This window comes from Temnothorax nylanderi, unplaced genomic scaffold, assembly GCF_030848795.1.
Source record: "Temnothorax nylanderi isolate EJ_2023f unplaced genomic scaffold, tnyl_v1.0 TNYL_tig1085_pilon, whole genome shotgun sequence".
NCBI lineage: Eukaryota > Metazoa > Arthropoda > Insecta > Hymenoptera > Formicidae > Temnothorax > Temnothorax nylanderi.
In genome coordinates, this window is record NW_027250147.1 from 18,256 (window position 1) to 40,492 (window position 22,237).

At 34.6% G+C, this 22,237-nt stretch overlaps 1 protein-coding gene, 1 long non-coding RNA gene and 1 pseudogene across 5 annotated transcripts; 2 read left to right on the top strand and 1 right to left on the bottom strand.

Annotated features, from left to right (window-relative positions):
* Positions 1-505: 505 nt before the first annotated feature.
* Positions 506-8,138, top strand: LOC139786598 (uncharacterized). The gene is made up of 2 exons (XR_011722352.1): positions 506-7,397; positions 7,990-8,138. It is a non-coding gene; the product is annotated as an uncharacterized lncRNA (long non-coding RNA).
* Positions 8,139-8,942: 804 nt separating this feature from the next.
* LOC139786596 (uncharacterized) lies at positions 8,943-12,659 on the bottom strand. Of its 4 annotated transcripts, XM_071725751.1 has the most exons (4): positions 11,636-12,500; positions 11,492-11,549; positions 11,006-11,422; positions 9,570-10,612 (listed from the first exon to the last, which is right to left on the bottom strand). In XM_071725751.1, the coding sequence occupies exon 4, from the start codon at positions 10,607-10,609 to the stop codon at positions 9,854-9,856; it is 756 nt and encodes a 251-aa protein (XP_071581852.1). In that variant the 5' UTR covers positions 10,610-10,612; positions 11,006-11,422; positions 11,492-11,549; positions 11,636-12,500; the 3' UTR covers positions 9,570-9,853. The 4 variants fall into 4 exon arrangements, with proteins under 4 accessions (XP_071581853.1, XP_071581852.1, XP_071581851.1 ...); XM_071725752.1 differs by adding an exon at positions 8,943-9,441 and having other exon boundaries at positions 9,841-10,612; positions 11,006-12,500; XM_071725750.1 differs by lacking the exons at positions 11,006-11,422; positions 11,492-11,549; positions 11,636-12,500 and adding an exon at positions 12,507-12,659.
* A 3,802-nt stretch (positions 12,660-16,461) lies between these two features.
* Positions 16,462-19,982, top strand: LOC139786595 (uncharacterized; annotated as a pseudogene).
* The last annotated feature ends 2,255 nt before the right edge of the window (positions 19,983-22,237 follow it).

Sequence of the window (22,237 nt, forward strand, 5' to 3'; positions counted from 1 at the left end):
TGATTGCTCTTAGTGAATTCGCGATGTGTGCATTTGAGAAACGTCCACGACGCGTTCTGCATAACTTGCATGTACTTTAAATTATAAAGCGAGGTCCACGCTGCCTACCGGCGGAGGTGGGTGCGGGAGGGGGGGCCGAAGGCCCCCCCTTGCACCCCCCCGCGTGTGTGTGTGTGTGTGTGTGTGTGTGTGTGTGTGTGAGTGACGCGCTTTAAAAGTATTCAAGTGTTTAAAGCGCGTCAACTAACCTATGTAGGTTAGTGACGCGCTTTAAAAGTATTTAAGTGTTTAAAGCGCGTCACTAATCTACATAGGTTAGTTGACGCGCTTTAAACACTTAAATACTTTTAAAGCGCGTCACACACACACACACACACACACACACACACACGCGCGCGCGCGCGCGCGCGCGGGGGTGCAAGGGGGGGCCTTCGGCCCCCCCTCCCGCACCCACCTCCGCCGGTAGGCAGCGTGAATCTCGCTTTATAATTTAAAGTACATGCAAGTTATGCAGAACGCGTCGTGGACGTTTCTCAAATGCACACATCGCGTTGTGGATAATAAAAACAACCACACACCGAAAAAATATCTCATTTCGGTCTTTGGATGATCAGCACCGTCCACAACGCGTTGTGGATGTTTTTTTCGCTCACTGAGCGATTTCGGTGTTTGGGCGTAACACATAATGTATAGTATTGCCGATTAAGGGATTTCGCGTTTTGACTGTAAGAGAACACGTTAGACCGCGAATTTACTAAAGCGGTCGGTTAATTCTAGTTTTAACTGAATTATTTCAGTTAAAACGCGAATTCACTAAGAGCAATCAGTCAATTCTAGTTTTAACTAAATTATTTCAGTTAGAACGCGAATTGCCGAGCTGGCTTAGTTAAAACTAGAATTTACCAGTAAATTCGGGTTTTGACGGATTTCGGGTTTTAACTGTAACATATACATGGTGAGGAAAAAGTATGGAAACCCGAAAAATTTTGTAGTAAAACCCTCCACATTGCAGTATATCGTTTGAAAGGGCATAAAATAAAAAAAATTTTGACGCAAACTTGCAAACTAGAGGTCGATCCGTTCGGGAGTTATTTAGAGTCAAACTTTGAAAAACCCAATTTTATATAACTCCCAAACTGGTAACGACCTCTGGTTTGCGCCAAAATGTTTCTTATTTTATATCCTTTCAAACGATATACTACAATATAAGGGGTCCATTTCAAAAATTCGAGATGACCTTGTCCTTACCTTGACGACGCCATCCAAATCCAAACTGATAAAATCAGTAAATAGATCTTTTTAAACCGCACAACTTTTATCCGAAACAATTTTCTGTAAAACTTATATTTTTCGAAATTTTAAATAATGAATATATATGTATATATACATATATATATATGTATATATGTATATATACATATGTATATATTTATTTATTTATTCATTTATTTATTCATTTATTTATTATTACTTATGATATAAAATATAAATTTATAATATTTTTTAAAATAAGTTATTATATATTTCGAGTATTTGTGGTAATTTTACATCATAAATATACATATAATATATGTGTGCTATATATTTATGGTATAATGTAAAGTATAATATTACATATTTATATAAATTATATCATTGTATGTACATATCTTTCTATTGCTACCGTTGCTTCGTCATTATTTTCACGTTGCATTGTTATTCAAATCAGATCAGATTCGTACAATTGAGATGATTTATTTGAAGAAAATAAGAAATTGATGCCAGAGAGAATCCTTTTTCTAACCACTGGTTAGAAAAGACTTTTTCTGACTTTTTCTGGATAGCATCCAGATTATTTTCACTTCTAAACTTTTAATAAATTACATATTTGATTGAGTTAATTCTATTTTATAGTTCTATTTTCCGCTTCTCGACTCGACTGCTCCATCCGCCTTGCTTCACATTGCCGGGAATATATAAATGCCGGAGTCGATCAACATTGCACCAGGCGACATACAATCAAATTAGTACACATTCTGATGTTGATCGGCGTTTATAGCTCGTCCAAACGCGCGCGTTTCGACTAGAGAGGCAGCCACGTACATATCGATTTTATCGATCTTGTGATCACTTGTGTATCACAACGCACAAACTGCTCCCGTACCGTGTAGGAGCGCGTTTATTTATCTAATCGTATAAAACGGCCAAGTCGATCCAGATGATTATTCAAGAGTGATAGAACATGCGATTCAAAATGCTATTTTAAGAAAACGAAAATCAACCCTCACAAGGCCTAAAAAAGCGACCTAAAAATCGGATGACGCTTCTCACGCACGTAAATTCCGTATATATACGATTCTCATTCATGGATTCCAAAGAACTTAATTCGCTTCTGCCGCGGCAGACAGACTTCTCATCTGTCAAAGCTCATTAAATCTTCTCTCGATCCGCGTCTCCTCATGCTTGCGAGACAAAAAGTTTCTCTTCTATCTATTATTTCAGTTACTTTAATTATAAAATGCTACGCGAGTCAGTGATCGAGTAATTTTGAGCGTGTTGATTAAATCGATGATAGAAAAGACACTTTCAAGACAGATTTTGAAATTTTTCAATTTTAATCGAATTTAAGGATATATGGGTCGTACAGTCCTTGCTAAAAGTTAAACTTTCAATAAAAGAAGACTTTGCATGTATGTCAAACAACTCAAAATTTTTTATATGTTAGAAGGGATTACCGTTAACAGTTTGAGTATGATTTTTTGTTATTTAAATAATTAGTATTGTTTAAATAATTAAAAAAATTTTTTTGTGGCAAAAAATTTTGAAACTTAAAATACAATATCAATGATGTATGTTTTACACATAAAAACAGGGTGCAAGTAGAAACTTGTACATTGCTTCCTCATATTTTTTAAGTAAGCAAGTAGAAACCTGCATTGCTTCCTCTATTTTAAGCCATAGTTATTTATATTTATTTATTTTGGCTTCCTCATAGAGGAAGCAATCAAAATTATGGACCTTTAACCGCATATAAAGCTGAATCTAATCAACCAAATCTTAAAGAATTATATATGAAATTGGGGTAGAAAAGACTGAAAAATATAATTAATCAATTCTTAAGTTATAGAAATTTTAGTAAGTTTGGCTGTTTTTTTAACAGAAATCGGTAACCCCTTTATTATTAACAAAATTTATTAATTCTATTATATTCTTCAGTCTTTTCTACCCCTATTTCATATATAATTCGTTAAGATTTGGTTAATTAGTTCTGGAGTTATAGAAATTTCGGTAAACTTAGTTATTTTTTTTTAACAGAAATCGGTAACCCCTTTATTATTAACAATTTTTATTAATTCTATTATATTCTTCAGTCTTTTCTACCCCTATTTCATATATAATTCGTTAAGATTTGGTTGATCAGTTTTGGAGTTATAGAAATTTCTGTAAATTTGGCACAGACATACACACATACCGACATTTTTTTTAATGCAATATTTCGACGTTTTAAAACATTCTGAACATATTGACATTAAAAACTCAAAAAACAATCTTTTCTTTGGTTTCTTCTACCCCTATTTTATATATAATTCTTTTAAATTTGGTTGATTAGAACCAACTTTATACGCAATCAAAGGTTCATATACGAATTTACGAAAACAAAGCTTCCTCTATGAGGAAGCAAAAGTTTAAGAAATATCTTAATGGTTTATTTATATTTTATTTATATTTACAGCAAAGTGTCAATTCTCTATAAGGAATAATGTTAATTTTATCAACTTTAAACTTAAATAACTCTTAAATAACTTCAAAATTTTACAGAGTATTTTTAATTTAATTTAGAAACAATTTACAGCACTTTCTGAATATATTTGAAATACCTCCAATACATCCTTAATTACAATAACTTTTAAACCAGTAAGAGAATTGTGCTGAAATTTTACACAGATACTTAGACGTAATAATAGAACAATCTATGAAATTTTTAGATTTTTGGTAATGCTTTGAGATGTCACCCATACATCCTTAAGTTGATTCTCCCTTTTTTCTTTATATATTAGTAGGCAAGATTCCAATAAATTTGGCGCCTTAATTTGACGATAGTTTCTGGTAGTACTTTTAACGCTGAACAAAAAATTATATAGGTCTTACAGGGCTAATCGCTCTGGTTTTCGAGATATACAGTGAAAGTTGGTAAAACTTTAGATTAAGGGCGACCTCACCGATTTCAATGACCTTGATATATGTTGTCAAGGACATAATTCTGAGTAACTTTTTCTTATAACTTAATCGTCGCTCGTTGCTTATTAAAAAGTTATTAACAAAAAAAGTTTGAAAAAAGTATTCCGACTCACGCGTGGAAAGTTATAAACCCATGTGGCACCTCGTTTCGCGTGGAAAGTGTATGCGTGGAGGCAGTAGTTTATCAATTCACAACAAAATTGCACATCCCAATTTTTTCAACTTTATAATTTTCTTTTAGGTTGAAGGGGTCATTTGCGACCTATGGTCTCTTTAAGACTTTTGTTCCTCTTGATGAGCAGAATTTTTTAAGCCAATAAAAAAATTGACCTTGAATTTCAAGGTCAAGATTAATTTTGCGGATGCAACTTTCTTCAGATCTTTACCGATCTCGATCTGGAGAATCACCTGTCAAAGCCATGACATATAATTTTTTACCACCCGGTACATGCGTCGGCTTTCTACGCGTGAAAAGTTGTAAACCCATGTGGCACCTCGTTTCATATCGACAACATATACCAAGGTCATTGAAATCGGTGAGGTCGCCTTTAATCTAAAGTTTTACCAACTTTAACACTGTATATCTCGAAAACCAGAGCGGTTAGCCCTATAAGACCTATATAATTTTTTGTTCAGCGATGAAGTACTACCAGAAACCATTGTCAAATTAAGGCGCCAAAGTTATCGGAATCTAACCTATTAGTATATGTATATTGTATGTACATATAGTGGTCTAGTTTACACCGATCTCTTGATACGCGTATCAAATAGTATATTTGAACTGATCAGCCAATAATCGAACTAATTTACTAGTTATTTAATTACTATTTAATACGCGTATCAAGTAATCGGTGTAAACTAAGCCAGTATATATTTTTCCTTTTTTTAAATAAATTGACTATAGCAAATTATTATAAAGTGAGGACCTTTGATCGAAATTTGAAAACTTAAGAAATTTTTTATTAACTCGTCTCTAAGTCAATATTTTTTTTACTTAGCGCATAATTTAAAATTGTAAATTGAAAAACCCCAGAAAATATTCTGTAGGTAATAATTACGCAACTTAAGGGAAAGTACTTCTAAATCACGAACGACGAACACGAACTCTTTGAGATCGGTCGTAGAATCGAGCATGTTCTGGATTGTAATTTTGTAATTAGTGAACGTAGATAAAAAAAAGGAGTAAAGAACCATACCTTAAAAAAGCAATGCACTGCATATCCAGCACCTCCAGAATAAATCAATAAGATGTATAGAAATTAATGTAAATGTGTTAAATGAAAATATTTTTCAACGTAATTTATCAGATTTTGGATGTATGTTACGCTCGAGAACACTTCGCACAGATCAACCGATCCTAAAGAGTATAACTTTTGCTGTGTACTTCTGATTTGTACCAATTCGATCGGCTATTTTCCCTCTTCCCCTTCACTTCTTCTTCGAAATTGATCGCACGGATATTAATATTTATCACTATTTATTGTCAGTATAGAGATTCTCTCGCGTAGTAAAAGTATTCGTCACCGGCGAGTAAAGTGCTCAACAGAATAATCCCCGTCAAGATTATGTGTTCAGAAAGGATACGTTATACTCTCTGTGACGTCGTTAGCGGTAAGATAGCATTCAGAGATCTATTCAGAGAATAATATAATCCTTCTACCAATTATACATACATATAATTATAAATGTATATTTCATGTATTCGTTTTTAAAAATACAGTAAAACTACCGTTGTATCGACATAATATTGGAATTTTGCACCCAACATTACCGTTTGAATCTTTTTCGTCTGTATAGTAGCCAAACGGGTATCCTGGAATCACGGCAATTACCGACATTTCAGTTAGACCAATTTTCTTCGAATTGGCTTTACAGAATGGAAAATCCATTTACACGTTTAAAGTACGTAGGGGGAAATGGTGACCATTGATACAGCGGGAACATTGATACAGTCATCATATCTCTGCATGAGAAGAAACATCTAAGAAGGTCACGTATTCATGCATATATGGCGTTATGATACACGAATAACCTAACCAAATTTCGTACGCGAGCAGTAGCCACTTGATGAATGACAGGTATAAACGTGTTTTGCGTACTCTCAGGTAAATATTTTCAAAAGTCTTTGAAGCGTGATTTTTCACATTAATCTGATTAATACTAAATAAATATTTCGTCAAAAGTAAGAAACAGTATATCTCTTACTAATTTGTCGAAAATATTGACATGACTTTGTATTATTTTCGGCTGAGAATATATTTTATTATGTATGACGCTTACTACGTTTACGCGAGCGTTACTTCTGTAGTAACTTACGATAAATCACTCGTTTACGCGAAGGAATTATCGTAAGTTACTACAGAAGTAAAGCTCGCGTAAACGTAGTAGCTGTGGGGCAGATTCGTACACTGACTCGTGGAACACTTTGATACATATCAATATGTATCTATGTAGTTTATAGTATTAAGTAAGATATTTTTATTTTATTTTAGACGAAAATGGTAAGAACGTACCAAAAAAAGACCGATAGGGTCTATATTGATGAAGATGCCGTAAAATTGTTAATTCCGTATAAATAAATATCTCTATATCTCTATATACAATAAACATAGCTTGTTTGAATAATAATCCAATTTATTTCTGAATAATATTAATATAGATCACTGAGAATCAGTGCCCCATGCCCGTATCATTGTACCCCGCATATGAGGCACATTGATACGAATTTCATTTTTTACAAAAAATGTTATAACATTTCTTATTATTAACCGACAGCAAAAAGGCAATCAAAACACGTAAGTAGAAGGACAAGCCTTTAAATTTAACCTATTACATTTATCTTAATCTATCTGCAAAGTTATTTATTTAACTCTTGAAAAAAATCGTATCAATGTGCCCCACTTCCCCCTACAGAAATATTGTGCAGGATAGTAAATTTAAGACTAAAAACTTAAGAAAAATATATTTAATACTAGTTGATGTTGCACCTTTTGTACCTATAGACCGAGAGCTGGCTACGAAAATACCAACGTCATTTGTTTAAGGAAATTTTCAACCTCAAACGATTGTGGCAATGTTGCAAATCAAGAAAGCGCAAGTCTGGCTGCTGGCCGGTGGTGCGTTTAGCGGGGGCGTACGCCCTTAGCTGTAAAATATCGAGGATGAAAAACGTCATATGTGTACGGCTAAAAATTTTTTTGCGTGTACTATATAATATTGTAAAGTACTTGCAAATGTTGCCAGACCTGTAGGTGGGGTCTAAAGTATTGCCAGATCAGGGTATAACTGCTTAAGGGGGTATACCACCTTTGAGCATGAAATTTAACCTCTTTTTCACGATTTTTTTTAACATATAAGGAATAGAGCAATCGAAAATCGGCTTTAAGGGGTCTTTTTATTATACATTGAAGATGTAAAAAAAATTTTTTTGTATATAAAATTATTCGTATATAAAATATACACCCTGTCAAAAGAGGCCGTGTGCGTCCAGCTGGTGTACACGATTTCGGCTGACTGGTATGACCTAGAACAGAAATCCAAAAAAATTCTTAATCTGTGATAGATTGGCTATGGAGGTACGTAGCCGTTTTTAAATTGGATTGTTAGTTTTTTTTTTGGGAACCTATTTTATACACGATTTTTCAGTGTAAATTTGGACACTTTTGTTCAAATTAGTGTCAATTTCGCAAAAATCAGTATTTTTCAAAAATCCTACGTACCTCCATAACCAATCTATTACAGATTAAGAATTTTTTTTGATTTCTGTTCTAGGTCATACCAGTCAGCCAAAATCGTGTACACCAGCTGGACGCACACGGCCTCTTTTGACAGGGTGTATATTTTATATACGAATAATTTTATGTACAAAAAAATTTTTTTTTACATCTTCAATGTATAATAAAAAGACCCCTTAAGGCCGATTTTCGATTGCTCTATTCCTTATATGTTAAAAAAAATCGTGAAAAAGAGGTTAAATTTCATGCTCAAAGGTGGTATACCCCCTTAAGCAGTTATACCCTGATCTGGCAATACTTTAGACCCCACCTACAGGTCTGGCAACATTTGCAAGTACTTTACAATATTATATAGTACACGCAAAAAAATTTTTAGCCGTACACATATGACGTTTTTCATCCTCGATATTTTACAGCTAAGGGCGTACGCCCCCGCTAAACGCACCACCGGCCAGCAGCCAGACTTGCGCTTTCTTGATTTGCAACATTGCCACAATCGTTTGAGGTTGAAAATTTCCTTAAACAAATGACGTTGGTATTTTCGTAGCCAGCTCTCGGTCTACTAGAGCTGCCACTTCAAGGAAACGTTCGCTTACATACACGTTCGCTTATATACAAATTATATAGCTTACGTGTATAAATCGAAAATGTCCCGCACCTCGAACTAGATCAAAGAACAGCGTGGCACTGGCACCATTAAAACTAAGATTGAAAGCCTAATAAGAAAGATTTTTCATCCAACTGATTTTATGCACGTACACACACGAAGTGTAGTACATGCCGTTGCAATCTGACAAAGGCAGATATATCGCAAATATCTCGTTAGATAAGGACAGATATAGGCCGGAACATAGAAAACGGTCAAAATTATCGACCCCGTCGGAGTTCGGTGAGTTGACGTTCCGCTGCGGGGCAGGCGGCGCGACAGGGGAAAAGCATATAAGTTAGATTATTATCATCGCGTGAAATAAACGAATTTTAGCAAATAAATATGTGGAATGCATTCAATTGCTGTTTCTTAAGGTTTAAAAAGAGTTGTTTGTACAATTGAAACCCAAATACGTTATTTATCCACGTTAAAATGTGGAAAAAAATTAATGTGGTCCTGTTTTATTTTTACAATTTCTTGATAACTATGTAGATAAATAATTTCAGTCTTCGAAAAAGTTCTTCCTAAATATGTAAAGAATTATTTGCACCTATTTTCATTAAATTCTTATCATTTTTAATATGCTTTCGAAAGTTACATTACAAGTTAGGTAAAATTTTTGCTATGTCGCCCGTATATAAAAGAGAGACAAGAGTATAATAATTTCATTACTCGACAACCATGCAGACAATTGTCTTCAACTTTGGCATGGACGACAGATTCCCATAGACGAATATCCTCCATAAATTTCAAATAATTCTTATCATATTGATTTGAGCAACTAATCTCCTTAATTCAATATACGCAGAGGAAGATCCTATCTAAAGCATTTTTTATCATCTAAAAAAATAAAAGTTAAATGATATCTTGTGCATGCAACAAAAATTGCAGTAATATATACATTTAGTATAATTAGTATTCTTCTTAAAAAATAATTATTATAATTAGAGGTAATACATGATACCGTATGAGAGCGAAAATTATCTTGTTGTGAAGATACAACATTATTTTGCATTACTATTTTACATTATTTTACATTATTATTTTACATTGTTATACATTATTATTATGATTATTATGATAAAACTTATTGTGCATTGTTAATATGCACTTATTATGATGAAATTAACTCTTTCTTGCCAATTTAAGTAACACGATTGGCTTCTTATTATGATATTCCAAAAATAGAAGATAATAAGTTTCCCGTTGTGATCTTTTATTCTCGACTTTGAGACTTACGATAAATTAGATTTCATAACTGACCAAGGGCCCTCCTTTTTGCAATATCGTGATACACTCTTACATATATCTTTGGGGAGTATCTTGACTTTCGTATTCTGTTTTTAATAGAAGCAATTTCAGTAGACGTGAGACAAGATAATAGCTTTTGTATCGTAGGTGTCTTTTCGTATTGTTTGGCTTGTTGCTTACATCGAAATAGAGATAAGTGCACCGTGGTTAATTTTATTTGTTTTTTTCTTGATACTTTTTCTCTATGTTCTAATTTAAATGTTTCTGCTGTTGAATTAGTTAGGTCAGTATGTTTGCCCGGTAAAGTCTGTGGCTGATTGAATAAGTAGGAATCATCTTCTTCCGGAGTATCTTGGAATAACGCAATTTGAGTCATTTCTGGTACACTGGTCATTCTTTGACTTTCCGTCACCTCTATCACGTCTTTCACAGCAAACATGCTCGTGCTGGTAGTCGATGTTTGCGATTCTATTTCAATCACATTAGATATGCTAGAAGTCGGATTGTTTGGCAAGTTTAAAGAAGGTGCAATACCGCGTTTCAACTTCCTTACTCGGAAGGTTACTAGATAGTCATCGTCGGCAAAATGCCGATAGCATACGGCACATTTGCTTATCTGCTCGTCGGTAAGATGTTGAATTTTCTCAGAGTAAATCATGCTTTTCCACTTCTGGAAGAGAGCAGGGTTCTTAGGGATCTGATGTGACGGGGCGTCTCCTCCCGAAGGACATCCCAAAACACAGCATGCCCTGCCCATAGCCTAACAACAAGATTATATACATTCTTATCATTTAATTTTTTGTACTATATTTATAATCCCAAACAGCCAAGTCTATTGAAAGCAGATTTTGCTAAGTATCTGCTACAAATTTTGTCGGCAGAAACATTACAGATTTAAGGGTCACTATTTCCAATGTCTGTTAACCTCTAACCAACGGTTAACTTTTCAGAATAACGAATAGAAATTGGCTATTTTGATAAATAATTGTCATAAGTCACTATTTCCAACGTCTGTTAACCTCTAACTGACGGTTAATTTTCAAAATAACCAATTTCTATTCGCTATTCTGAAAAGTTAACCGTCTGTTAACGTCGGTTAGAGGTTAACAGACGTTGGAAATAGTGACCCTTAATGCCAGTTCTGATATATCACATGATGTCAGCAGAACGCCAACAGAAGTATAACAGAGTCTGTTAATATAATCAAACAGCAGATTGCAGCTGTAGAAATCGAGCAGACCCTGTTGAAACCGTTCAGTAGTGCGATTCTTCTTCTTCTTATATTATGGCCTACAAGCAATACCTGCTCAAAAGATGGCCAGGAGGAACCTCTTGTCGTAGTAACCGTAATCGGCGTGTCTCGGCAAAGTCGTAGGCCACGAATGGCGCTGTTACAAAAATGCGATTTAATTATTCTTCAAACTCGGGAGTCGGGGATGTGTATATGTATGTGCTATGCGTAATTGTATGTGTATGTCCGCGGTGTCTTGAACTCGGGTTGATGCCGTAGATTCGTTGGGCCCAAGGAACTGCGCGGATCACTTCCCCCTGCGGCCACAGTAATGCGATTCTGTAACTCGTTATGCGTCATTATGTGCTCATAACGACAGTTGCGCAGCTTTTTTTCCATATAGTATACCTGCGTAAAGGTGCCTTTTCACGTTGACGCTCGACGCTCATTTTCAGCAAGCAAAAATCTTCAGAAATAATATCTTTTATTTATATATGTATCTATAAAATATTATTACTTGAAGATATTACTTGAAAATAATTAATATTTTACGTATTTCGAAGTCTAATGTTTGATTGTACTGGGACGATTAACGACGATTCAGCGACGACGCTGAATATTAAACAAATTCAACTTCATTTTTTTGACGCTAGCGTCAAAGCGAAACCACCACGTTCACCTTGTTGACGCTCATTTTCAGCGTCTCATGAATTGGCACCTTAACGACAACATAACGATACCGACACTGGGAGCTTTCCAGCAAGCGACACAAGTCGACACAGGTATCGTTTTGTCTTTGTTACTCATTGCCAAAAAAGAAAGATAGAACGACGTTTGTGTCGGCTTGTGTCACTTGCTGGAAAGCTCCCACTGTCGTTAAAGCCCCTTGCACAATGCCAGGCAACAGGCAATTGAGGCAATAGGAACAGGGAATAGAAATCAGAAATCATGTATAAATGCAGAATAAACAGTGACACATGCAATAGACACAGAGTTTTCGTCACGTTGGAAATTCTGTGCCTATTGCCTGTTGCCAACCAATCATAGCATTCGAATTTGTTGGGTTGTAATTAACGATTTTTTGGTTATTTCCTGTTCCTATTGCCTGTTGCCTGGCATTGTGCAAGGGGCTTAAGAGTTACGGAATAGGGGTACAGGCTCTGCGCGGTTTCTGCCGCCAATCTGCTGTCTGATTATGGGTGCATTCCATTTCATGCATGATGCGCATCATGCGTGAAACAGAATGCGCCCTATGTTAGCAGATTCTGCTGGCAGAACATGAATACGAACGCAATTGATGTCAGTCTGCTGAGTGCTGACATGTCTGATCAAATCTATTACCACTCTGCCGACAAACTGCTATCATTTTGCTTACTGGGATATTAACGATCGCTTATCGACATCTCTTTAAACGCTCACTTACAATAATCGCATCTCCAAACAACCTCAAATTACCATCGTGCTTACGGTTTCTCCGATGGTTTCTCCGGTTCGAAACAGTGAACTATATAGGCGTTCGGAAACTTCACTCGGATCTCGGGCATAGTATAAGTAGATACAGCAGGTCCACTCCGTGTTGGCACCTTTGATCAGGGTAGCAATCATGTAACTTTTTTCCTAGAGCGAAAACGTGAAAAGTGAAAAGTTTCATGTAACTATCTCTTTCTATTGGTGTTGAATAGAAAGAGATAAACTTTTCACTTTTCACGTTTCCGTCCTAGGGGAAAAGATACATGATCGATCACCTCATAGAAGTTAGCCGGACAACTTCGACTTATGACATTTTTTTTACGAATCGATTGTTAGTCGTTTGTTATTGATTGTTAGACTAATTAGAACGTTTGTTAGTTAATAGTTTTTACGTAATCACGAAAATAATTTTTAGTGTTAATTTAGCCGGTAAATATAGAATTCTTTACAATTTTCGGTTCAAACCGGGGTCAATCGATGCGGAATCGTTTGTTAGTTCCGAATATACTAATTAAAACGTTTGTTAGATCACGGTTTCGCTTAAAAAAGCGAAAAACTGTATATCGATTAGCTGCCGAAGAGTGGGGGTGAGACGTAGAATATGTGGTGGTTTCGGAACGCATTTGTCCGAATTGCCCGATACGTAATAGTTCATCAAAACGAGAAACGTGCTTAAACTATTTTCAATTTATTTAGCAGATTTGCTTGTGCCTAATACCTGGCTATACATTTCACGTGCAAAAATATAGGTAACTGTAAAATGCAAGGTAAATATGCAGAATAGTGGCTTTCTCACCGATTTTGTTGAACTTAGGCTTATTCGATGCGTTTTTGCGTGAAACGAAAGAATCTGGCAGAAAAAAGTGTCGCTCTGCCCCGCGAAGCGAGATATTAACAGTTAAAGTTGACGACTATCAGGTTATGAGACCTGTCATACCAACAAGATGTAGCGACTACGAACATGCCCCGCGGCCACTATTGTTTGCTATAGTTATCAATTAATATTGAAAGAATTACCTCATAATTTAAATATCGATATCTATACTCAATATTGCGCTTCCTCTCAGCTGTGTATGCATTTTTTAACGTGAAAGCTAATCATCATGCAAAAATTCTTCCGATACCACATTTATATATGCAAAATTGACAATAATCATTCGGTTATGATCCGTAAAATTTTTATCCCAGAACATTTGCCGTATAAATTTCGGCCACGTATTTGCATTGCCAATGATGTCCTGAATCGCAAGCCACGGATTATTGTTTAATTGCTGGACTGAGTATCAGTATGCCATTGTAAGATTAAGGCTGAGTTTCCACTGAGCGCGTCACGCGTCGCGTCATCTAAGTTAACCAATCAAAACATCCCATTTTATTACATTACTTGTGACGGTATCAAAATGGGATGATTTGATTGGTTAACTCGTGATGACGCGACGCGTGACGCGCTCAGTGGAAACTCAGCCTAAGATGTGCAGGTTGTAAATGACAAGATATTTATTTAAGTAAGACGCGTCGAAGTACACTACATATGTCGCTACGGAGCATGCGCGTGCGGCCACGGAGCATCCGCATGTGACCGCGGGGCATGTTCGTAGTCGCTACATGCGAGTTGACGATCGGGCTCGATCGTGTTCGGACGTGTTCCGAAAGAAAATTTTTTTTAAAGTATTGCGACTGTTACTGTCTGCATTGTATCGGCGCCTTTCGAGGCCTATAACGTTTTTTTTACGACGCCGCTTGCGGCTTTTACGACTAGTGGTTCGTCCTGGCCGCTTTCATAGAGGAAGAAGTGCTGAGCCGACATATCACAGAATGGAATAATGGCCGTTACTATCCGATCGGAACTTAAGTGCCATTAAACGGAAGAAGAAGAAGAAGAAGTAGTCGCTACATCTTGTCGGTATGACAGGTCTCATAACCTGATAATCGTCAACTTTAATGCTGGGTCTACAATGCGAGTCGCAAAGTCGTGAGTCGCAAGAATTGACCAATCACAGTCGAATTTGAGGAGAATAATCGACTGTGATTGGTCAATTCTTGCGACTCACGACTTTGCGACTCGCATTGTAGACCCAGCATAACTGTTATGCTGGGTCCACAATGGGAGTCGCAAAGTCGTGAGTCGCAAGAATTGACCAATCACAGTCGATTATTCTCCTCAAATTCGACTGTGATTGGTCAATTCTTGCGACTCACGACTTTGCGACTCGCATTGTAGACCTAGCATTAATATCTCGCTTCGCGGGGCAGAGCGACACTTTTTTCTGCCAGATTCTTTCGTTTCACGCAAAAACGCATCGATTAAGCCTAAGTTCAACGAAATCGGTGAGGAAGCCACTATTCTGCATATTTACCTTGCATTTTACACTTACCTATATTTTTGCACGTGAAATGTAGCCAGGTATTAGGCACAAGCAAATCTGATAAATAAATTGAAAATAGTTTAAGCACGTTTCTCGTTTAGATGAACTATTACGTATCGGGCAATTCGGACAAATGCGTTCCGAAACCACCACATATTCTACGTCTCACCCCAACTTTCCGGCAGCTAAACGATATACAGTTTTTCGCTTTTTTAAGCGAAACCGTGATCTAACAAACGTTTTAATTAGTATATTCGGAACTAACAAACGATTCCGCATCGATTGACCCCGGTTTGAACCGAAAATTGTAAAGAATTCTATATTTACCGGCTAAATTAACACTAAAAATTATTTTCGTGATTACGTAAAAACTATTAACTAACAAACGTTCTAATTAGTCTAACACAATCAATAACAAACGACTAACAATCGATTCGTAAAAAAAAATGTCATAAGTCGAAGTTGTCCGGCTAACTTCTATGAGGTTGATCGATCCCCTGAAGTGAAATGGTCCGCCATGATGTTGAGTGTGGAAATCGTATGTCTGTCCTTCTTTCTCCTTTTCCATCTTATGGACCGCTGTTACACGGCGCCGTTAATCGGGTTTAGTAACATCTGTAGTTGTAACTTCTTATAACGTATGCTCGTTTACACGAAGGAATATGTAGAGTAATAACAACTGCTGGTTTAAAACCGGATGTAACTAGCGTTTATACGACATTTTACATCGGTAGTTATAACTATATGGATGTTACTAAACCCGATTAACGGCCGCCGTGTAACAAGACTCATTGTTGAGTGTGTAAACCATTTCACGGGTTTTGGCCTGAGTGAACTGTATCTATTTATACGTGGTCGGTATTCATAGTCGGTTCTTATTTTAAGGCCCGGTCTACAATGGATGTCGTAACTGTCGTAAGTCGTTAATCGTAAGAAATTGACCAATTACAGTCGAATTTGAGGAGAATAATCAACTAATGATTGGTCAATTTTTTACGACTCACGACTTACGACAGTTACGACATCCATTGTAGACCGGGCCTTCGACCGTCTTAATGTCGTAAGTAATGTCTTAAGATGCTAATACGGCTTTGTGATTGGTTAATGACATTTTAAGATTGTACTTAAAGGCAGTGGCACATAGAAAAACTTAAGCAGTAAAACTTAAGCAGTAAGTGCCCATCTACAATACCCTAAGAGCACAGTTGACGGAAAGTCGACGGCAAGTCGACTTTTATAAGTCGACTTCTAGTCGACTTCTAAAAATGGCGGAAAGTCGACTAAAAGTCGACTTCTAAATAGTCGACTTAAGGTGCGATTTCACGATGACGCTCGACGCTGGATTCGAGCGTCAAACAGCGCCAAAAAGCTAAACTGTGTTTAGCTTTGACACTCGACGCTCGAATTCAGCCAATCCAGTGGTTAGGTTATATTTCGCGTCCCTCTGAATCTATCACGTGACCAGATTTGACGCTCGAATCCAGCGTCGAGCGTCATCGTGAAATCGCACCTTTAGGCTGTGTTCGGGGAGCGCGCTATTAAGCCCCTTGCACAATAGGCGATAGCGATAGCGATAGCAACAGCGACAAGGTTGCCGACAAAGCTATACCTTTGTCGGCAACTTTGTCGCTGTCGCTATCGCTATCGCTATCGCCTATTGTGCAAGGGGCTTTAGCGCTATTGCATCATTCTATCTTTATCGCTCATTAAGTGTAGAACAAGGATAGAATAAGCAAATAGCGCTAATAGCGCGCTCCCCGAATGCAGCCTTAGTAAAACAAACAGCTATTGCAACGAGGCCGTATTGTCCTCTGTTAGGAGGCAGGAGCCAAAAAACTTAAGAAAAAGAAGAAGAAGAAGGCAGAATGCAGACACCATAGCGCATGCGCATATGGCTTCTGCATTCTGCCCATGGCTCCTGCAATTTTATGTGCTTCCACCTTTAAGCTACAACTACATCTATCGTAACCCTTACGGAAAGAAACTACAGCCAGTAAATATTGCACTTGTGTAGTTACTACAGGACCACCTGTAGTTATCACAGAAAGGAACACAATAATCTGTAGTTATTACACGCTGTAATTACTTAGTGCGTGAAATCCCTGTAATATGGAATACACGTCTAATCATGAAGGGTGAAATCCACTACACGTGTAATCCACTATATATGTAATATACTACACGTGTGATAAGTGACTTGTGTAGTAGACTACACGTGTAATCCATTATATGTGTAATATACTACACGTGTGGTAAGTGACTTGTGTAGTAGACTACACATGTAATCTACAAAATGTGTAATACACTACTACACATGTGTATTAAACGTAATGCTACCAGTAATCCATAAAATTTGAAATAGCGAGTCTTATCATATATGGAGGGGTAAAAACCACAGTGGTGTAAGTCAAATTTTTAAAAATATTTTCTCGTGTGCATAGATGCAATTTATATATTGTACAGATTGCATCTATGCACACAAGAAAATATTTTTAAAAATTTGAGTTACACCACTGTGGTTTTTACCCCTCCACCTCCATATATAGTATACTTTTACTTCAATGCAGCTGTATATATATAAATTATTTCTATAAATATTGTTTGAAATTTATTAGATTTAATGTATCACTTTTTAACCACATTTTATTATTTTTTAATTTCATATTTTATAAGTAATTTCATAATGAGCCGGCACTGGTTTCTGACATTCACCCGACTTTAAGAAATATTATATCATATATCCAATTTAAAATTTTATTACTCTTTTTAAACTGAATTTGTTTCTTAAGATGATTTTTGAAAAATTATATATTTGTGCTGGTTATGACATATGTAGACTATATATAACACTTACATCAAATTAAGAAGTAGTCTACCACGTAAGGCAGTTGGCTCACGATCCAGAGGTCCCGAGGTCCCGAGTTCGAATCCCACCAAGGTAAGTGTGTTTTTCAAATACAAGAAAATATTTATAATCATAGACTGCATCTTAAGAAACAAATTTAGTTATAAAAAAGTAATAAAACTAAGAAAAAAATAATTTTTTTTTTATGCCGGGTGAATATCGGAAATCAGTGTCCTCTAGTATTAAGAGGACTGCAATCTTGTAGTCCTGTAATCCTGTAATATTTTCCTGTAATCCGAGCGTATAGTACGAAAATATTACAGTATATTACAATACTTCAGTCTGTAATTTTGTGTAATACTTTTATGTAGTTCCTGTAATATAATTTTCTCTAATCCGCTGTAGTTTTTTTCCGTAAGGGAATGCTTTGATCAGCCCCCTGACACGCTCTCAAAATCCTTTGTTCTCGCGTGGCTAGATAATGTCCGCTATCCGCTACGCGGCGCTACTAAACATTCATGCCGGTTGATATATATATTTACATGTCAAAGAGGTTAGTCGAGTTCGTCGAGTTGGTCGAGTAGGTCGAGTAAAACGCATAGAAAAGTGTGTCAAGTGCGTAGTGTGATTTTCTGTGATTTTCTATAATATGCCACGGTGTATTGCTCCAGGATGTACCTCTGGGTACGATTCTAATAAAGAAAAAGTGCATTTTTTTATGTGCCAAATGATAAAGAAACCATAAAATTATGGCAAGCAGCCTTAAGAAGAAAAGATTTTATTGTAAAAGCAAAGCAACCAGTTTGCGAAAAACATTTTTTAAAAAGTGACATCTTATGGCACCGCACTATTTATGATAAAAATGGACATATTCTTGGTGTAGTAAGTATGTTAATTAATTAATATAAAGTTGATATTTTTCCTCTTAAAGTTAATATCAATAAATATTAACCATGTAATGTATTAGTAGAATTAGGATTCACTTAAAAATTTAATTTTAATATTATATTTTTTAGTCTGCACCATTCAAAATTCCACGTTTAAAAAAAAATACAATACCAACCCAGTTTCCTTGGACAGAAGGGACAGAAGAAATAAAAATTAATGTGCAGAACGTTCAAAAAGAAGAAGTTGCAACTGAAGAGATTGTTTTAAAACAATGAAATATTAAAGGAAGAAAGAAAGAATTTGGAATTATCACTTGACGATATAATTAATATTATTAATACTAAACAATTTTATATGCCGCCACAATGGACATATTTAAAGTATTTCAATAATAATATAAAACTTTTGATTTTTTATGTACCAATGGTCAATGCACTTAAAAACTCTGAAAATAAATACAGTGTTTATTCACAAAAAGAAGTCGTACTGAAAGAAAACATGGAATTAGAAGTAAATATTTTAAAACAATCTGTTGCAGCTTTTCCATTTGATATACAAATACACAACACTATTAAAAGTATAGAACAATTAAGAGAAACATTATATTCTATAAATAATTTTAATGTGCTTAGGCGCAAATAATATTACTAATGAAATTGAAGAAATAGGATATCATTTGACTTACAAAGATATCTCTGGCATTTGGAGACATAATAAATGTCCATTAATATTATCACATTTAGAAAAAAAATGTAAATTTTGTTCTAATGTAAAAAAGTCAGTAAACGAAAAGTTCGCCGAACAAAAATTATAAAATCAATGAAAAAAATTAGAGTGTCAACAAATACACAAAATGAAAAGAAAATATTATTGTTGCGGAACAAGTATTATAAGGCAGAAAAAGCAAGAAAAAGAAGCAAATATGTCGCAAACAAATTAAAAGAAGATCTTACGAATTGTAAAATAAAAGCTGAAAAAATATCCATGAAAACTATAGAAGATCGATTAAGAGATAAAAAAATTCCTGACAATCAACTTAATGTAATGCGTGAAATAATTCAAGCCACAAAATGTACAAATTTAAAATCTCGGCGATATAGTGAAGAGTGGATCCTATTATGTATGTTGATGCGCATGAAATCATCCACTGCATATAATTTTTTGCGAGATAACCAAATATTACCTCTTTCATGTATAAGAACTATACAAAGGTACATATATATAAACATGTTAAAATATTATTTTGTAATATTAAATTTTTAGCTGGCAAAAATAAATATTATTTTATATTAGATTATATAGTAATTCTATGAGAAATATATGTATATTTAATGAGCATTTATTTACACGAGTACAAAATATAAATAATACTTTTATATTAGATAATATAATAATAATATATACTATATTTAATAAAAAAAAATTTTTCAGGTATCTTTCTCTAATAGATACTCCTTGTGGTTTTGATACAAATTTTTTGACATGTTCAAAAAAGTATTAGACAAAAAAGAAGATAAACAAAAACACGGCATAATACTACTTGATGAAATACATCTTCGAGAAAATATTTTAGTCAACTCTAAAAAACTCAATTATACTGGATTAGTTGACTTTGGTAATGATGGACCACAATCATCAAATCTTGATGAAAAGGCAAATTATGGTTTGGTGATAATGTTTCATCCAATAGCGGATTCTTATTCTCAACCGATTGCAGTATTTGCCTCTAGGGGTCCTGTATCAGGAGAAATGCTTGCACAGCTTATAATTAAGGTATGCGTTTAATTTAGCAAAATATGGAATTGCAATATTTTTATTATATTAATTTATTACAGGCTATTTCATTATTAGAAAATATTGGTGCTAAAGTCCATGGTGTCATTACTGACGGTGCAGCCACTAATAGAAAATTTTGGACAACAGTAGGCGTAAGCGGTGCAAAAGATAAATTAAAAAATTATTTTGAACATCCAACAATTAATGGACGTTATGTATTCGTTTTTTCCGATTGGATACATTTACTGAAGACATTAAGAAATCGATTATATAGCACACCATTACTGGTAAAATAGTTAAATTACATATAATTTTATATTTTTATATCATTTAAATTATAATTTTTAAACTTAAAATGATTATTACTTGTGTATTTTATTTTTGTATTTAGCTTAGCCCGGAAGAAAATTTAATAAAATGGGATTACTTTCAAATTTTACATAATAAGGACAAAACATTACCAGCTGAAATGCGAGTATGTCCGAGAATAACAACGAATCATTTAGAACTGAATAACACTGCTAAAATGAGAGTATCATTAGCTGTTCAAGTAAGTTCTCTCTCTCCCTCTTTCTCTCTCTTTCCTTTCTCTCTCTCTCTATCTCTCTCTCTCTCTCTCTTTCTATACATATATACGCATATACGTGTGTATATACACACACACATATATTTTAATAAATATATTAATGCAATTTTAGTGACAGAATGATATAATTTTGTGCAAAATATTAACAAAATTCCATTATTTGTATAGGTTTTTAGTAAATCAATGGCCCATGGACTCCGATTTTACAAAAATTTTTTACCTGAATTACGCGATTGTGATAATACAGCTAATTTTTGTGATTGGATCAACGATCTCTTTGACGCTTTAAATCAGAAGCAAGGTGTGAAGATTGGAGATAATTATTACAAGGTTAATATAATTTTGAACAATTTATTAATTTTTTATTTGATGTTTATGTTAATATGATTAACTTTATATTGATTTATGTTAACATTACGAAACATTTGATAATACTAAATATATTTTTGTTAGACTATAGAAGAATCTCTTAAAAAATTGGATAGTTGGGAAGAATACCTCCAGAATGGTGCAATTTCAAAAGATAATTTTTTAACAAGACAGACTGCAGAAGGACTCCGCGTTACTTTGAAGTCAACGATTGATTTAATACAGTATTTGACCTTAAATGCTGGTTTTGATTATGTTCCAACAGGACGCTTGAATCAAGATTCACTGGAGGTTGGTTAACGGTTAACATTGTATGCAGTAAATATTGTATAATAGTATTATTGATAATATTATATTTAATATAAGATTTTTTTGCGTGTACCTGTAGTATAAAATTTAAAATTTTTAATTGTAATGCAATCTATTAACGATATGAACACGAGGACAAGGGGGTCTATATACATCCTAATTTAAACTATATTATCTAATCACGCATTTAGAAAACTTATTTATAAAATATTGTAATCGATCCGATGTATTGATTTAATTATTGAAGATATTTTACGCCTGCTTTATCATTCCATGTAAAACTCACGGTGATAAAATATTATACATATTATAGAATTTTATATAATGATGCGTATGCGACCACACACAAAGTAAAAAAATCACGAAGAAAAGAAAATTAACGGCAAGTTAAAAAAACTGCAACTTTTATGAAAGTTAAATAAAAATGTATCCTTATTTATATCTGTGTATTTTATTTTTACCATATATTTATCTAATACGTTTCTTTTTTTCTATTTGTAACTTAATAATTTAAACCGAAAAATAATGTATTATATATTTTATAT

Bases quoted from the DNA above. Each gene is read 5' to 3' on its own strand.
- LOC139786596 (XM_071725752.1), bottom strand. From the start codon at position 10,609: ATGGGCAGGGCATGCTGTGTTTTGGGATGTCCTTCGGGAGGAGACGCC.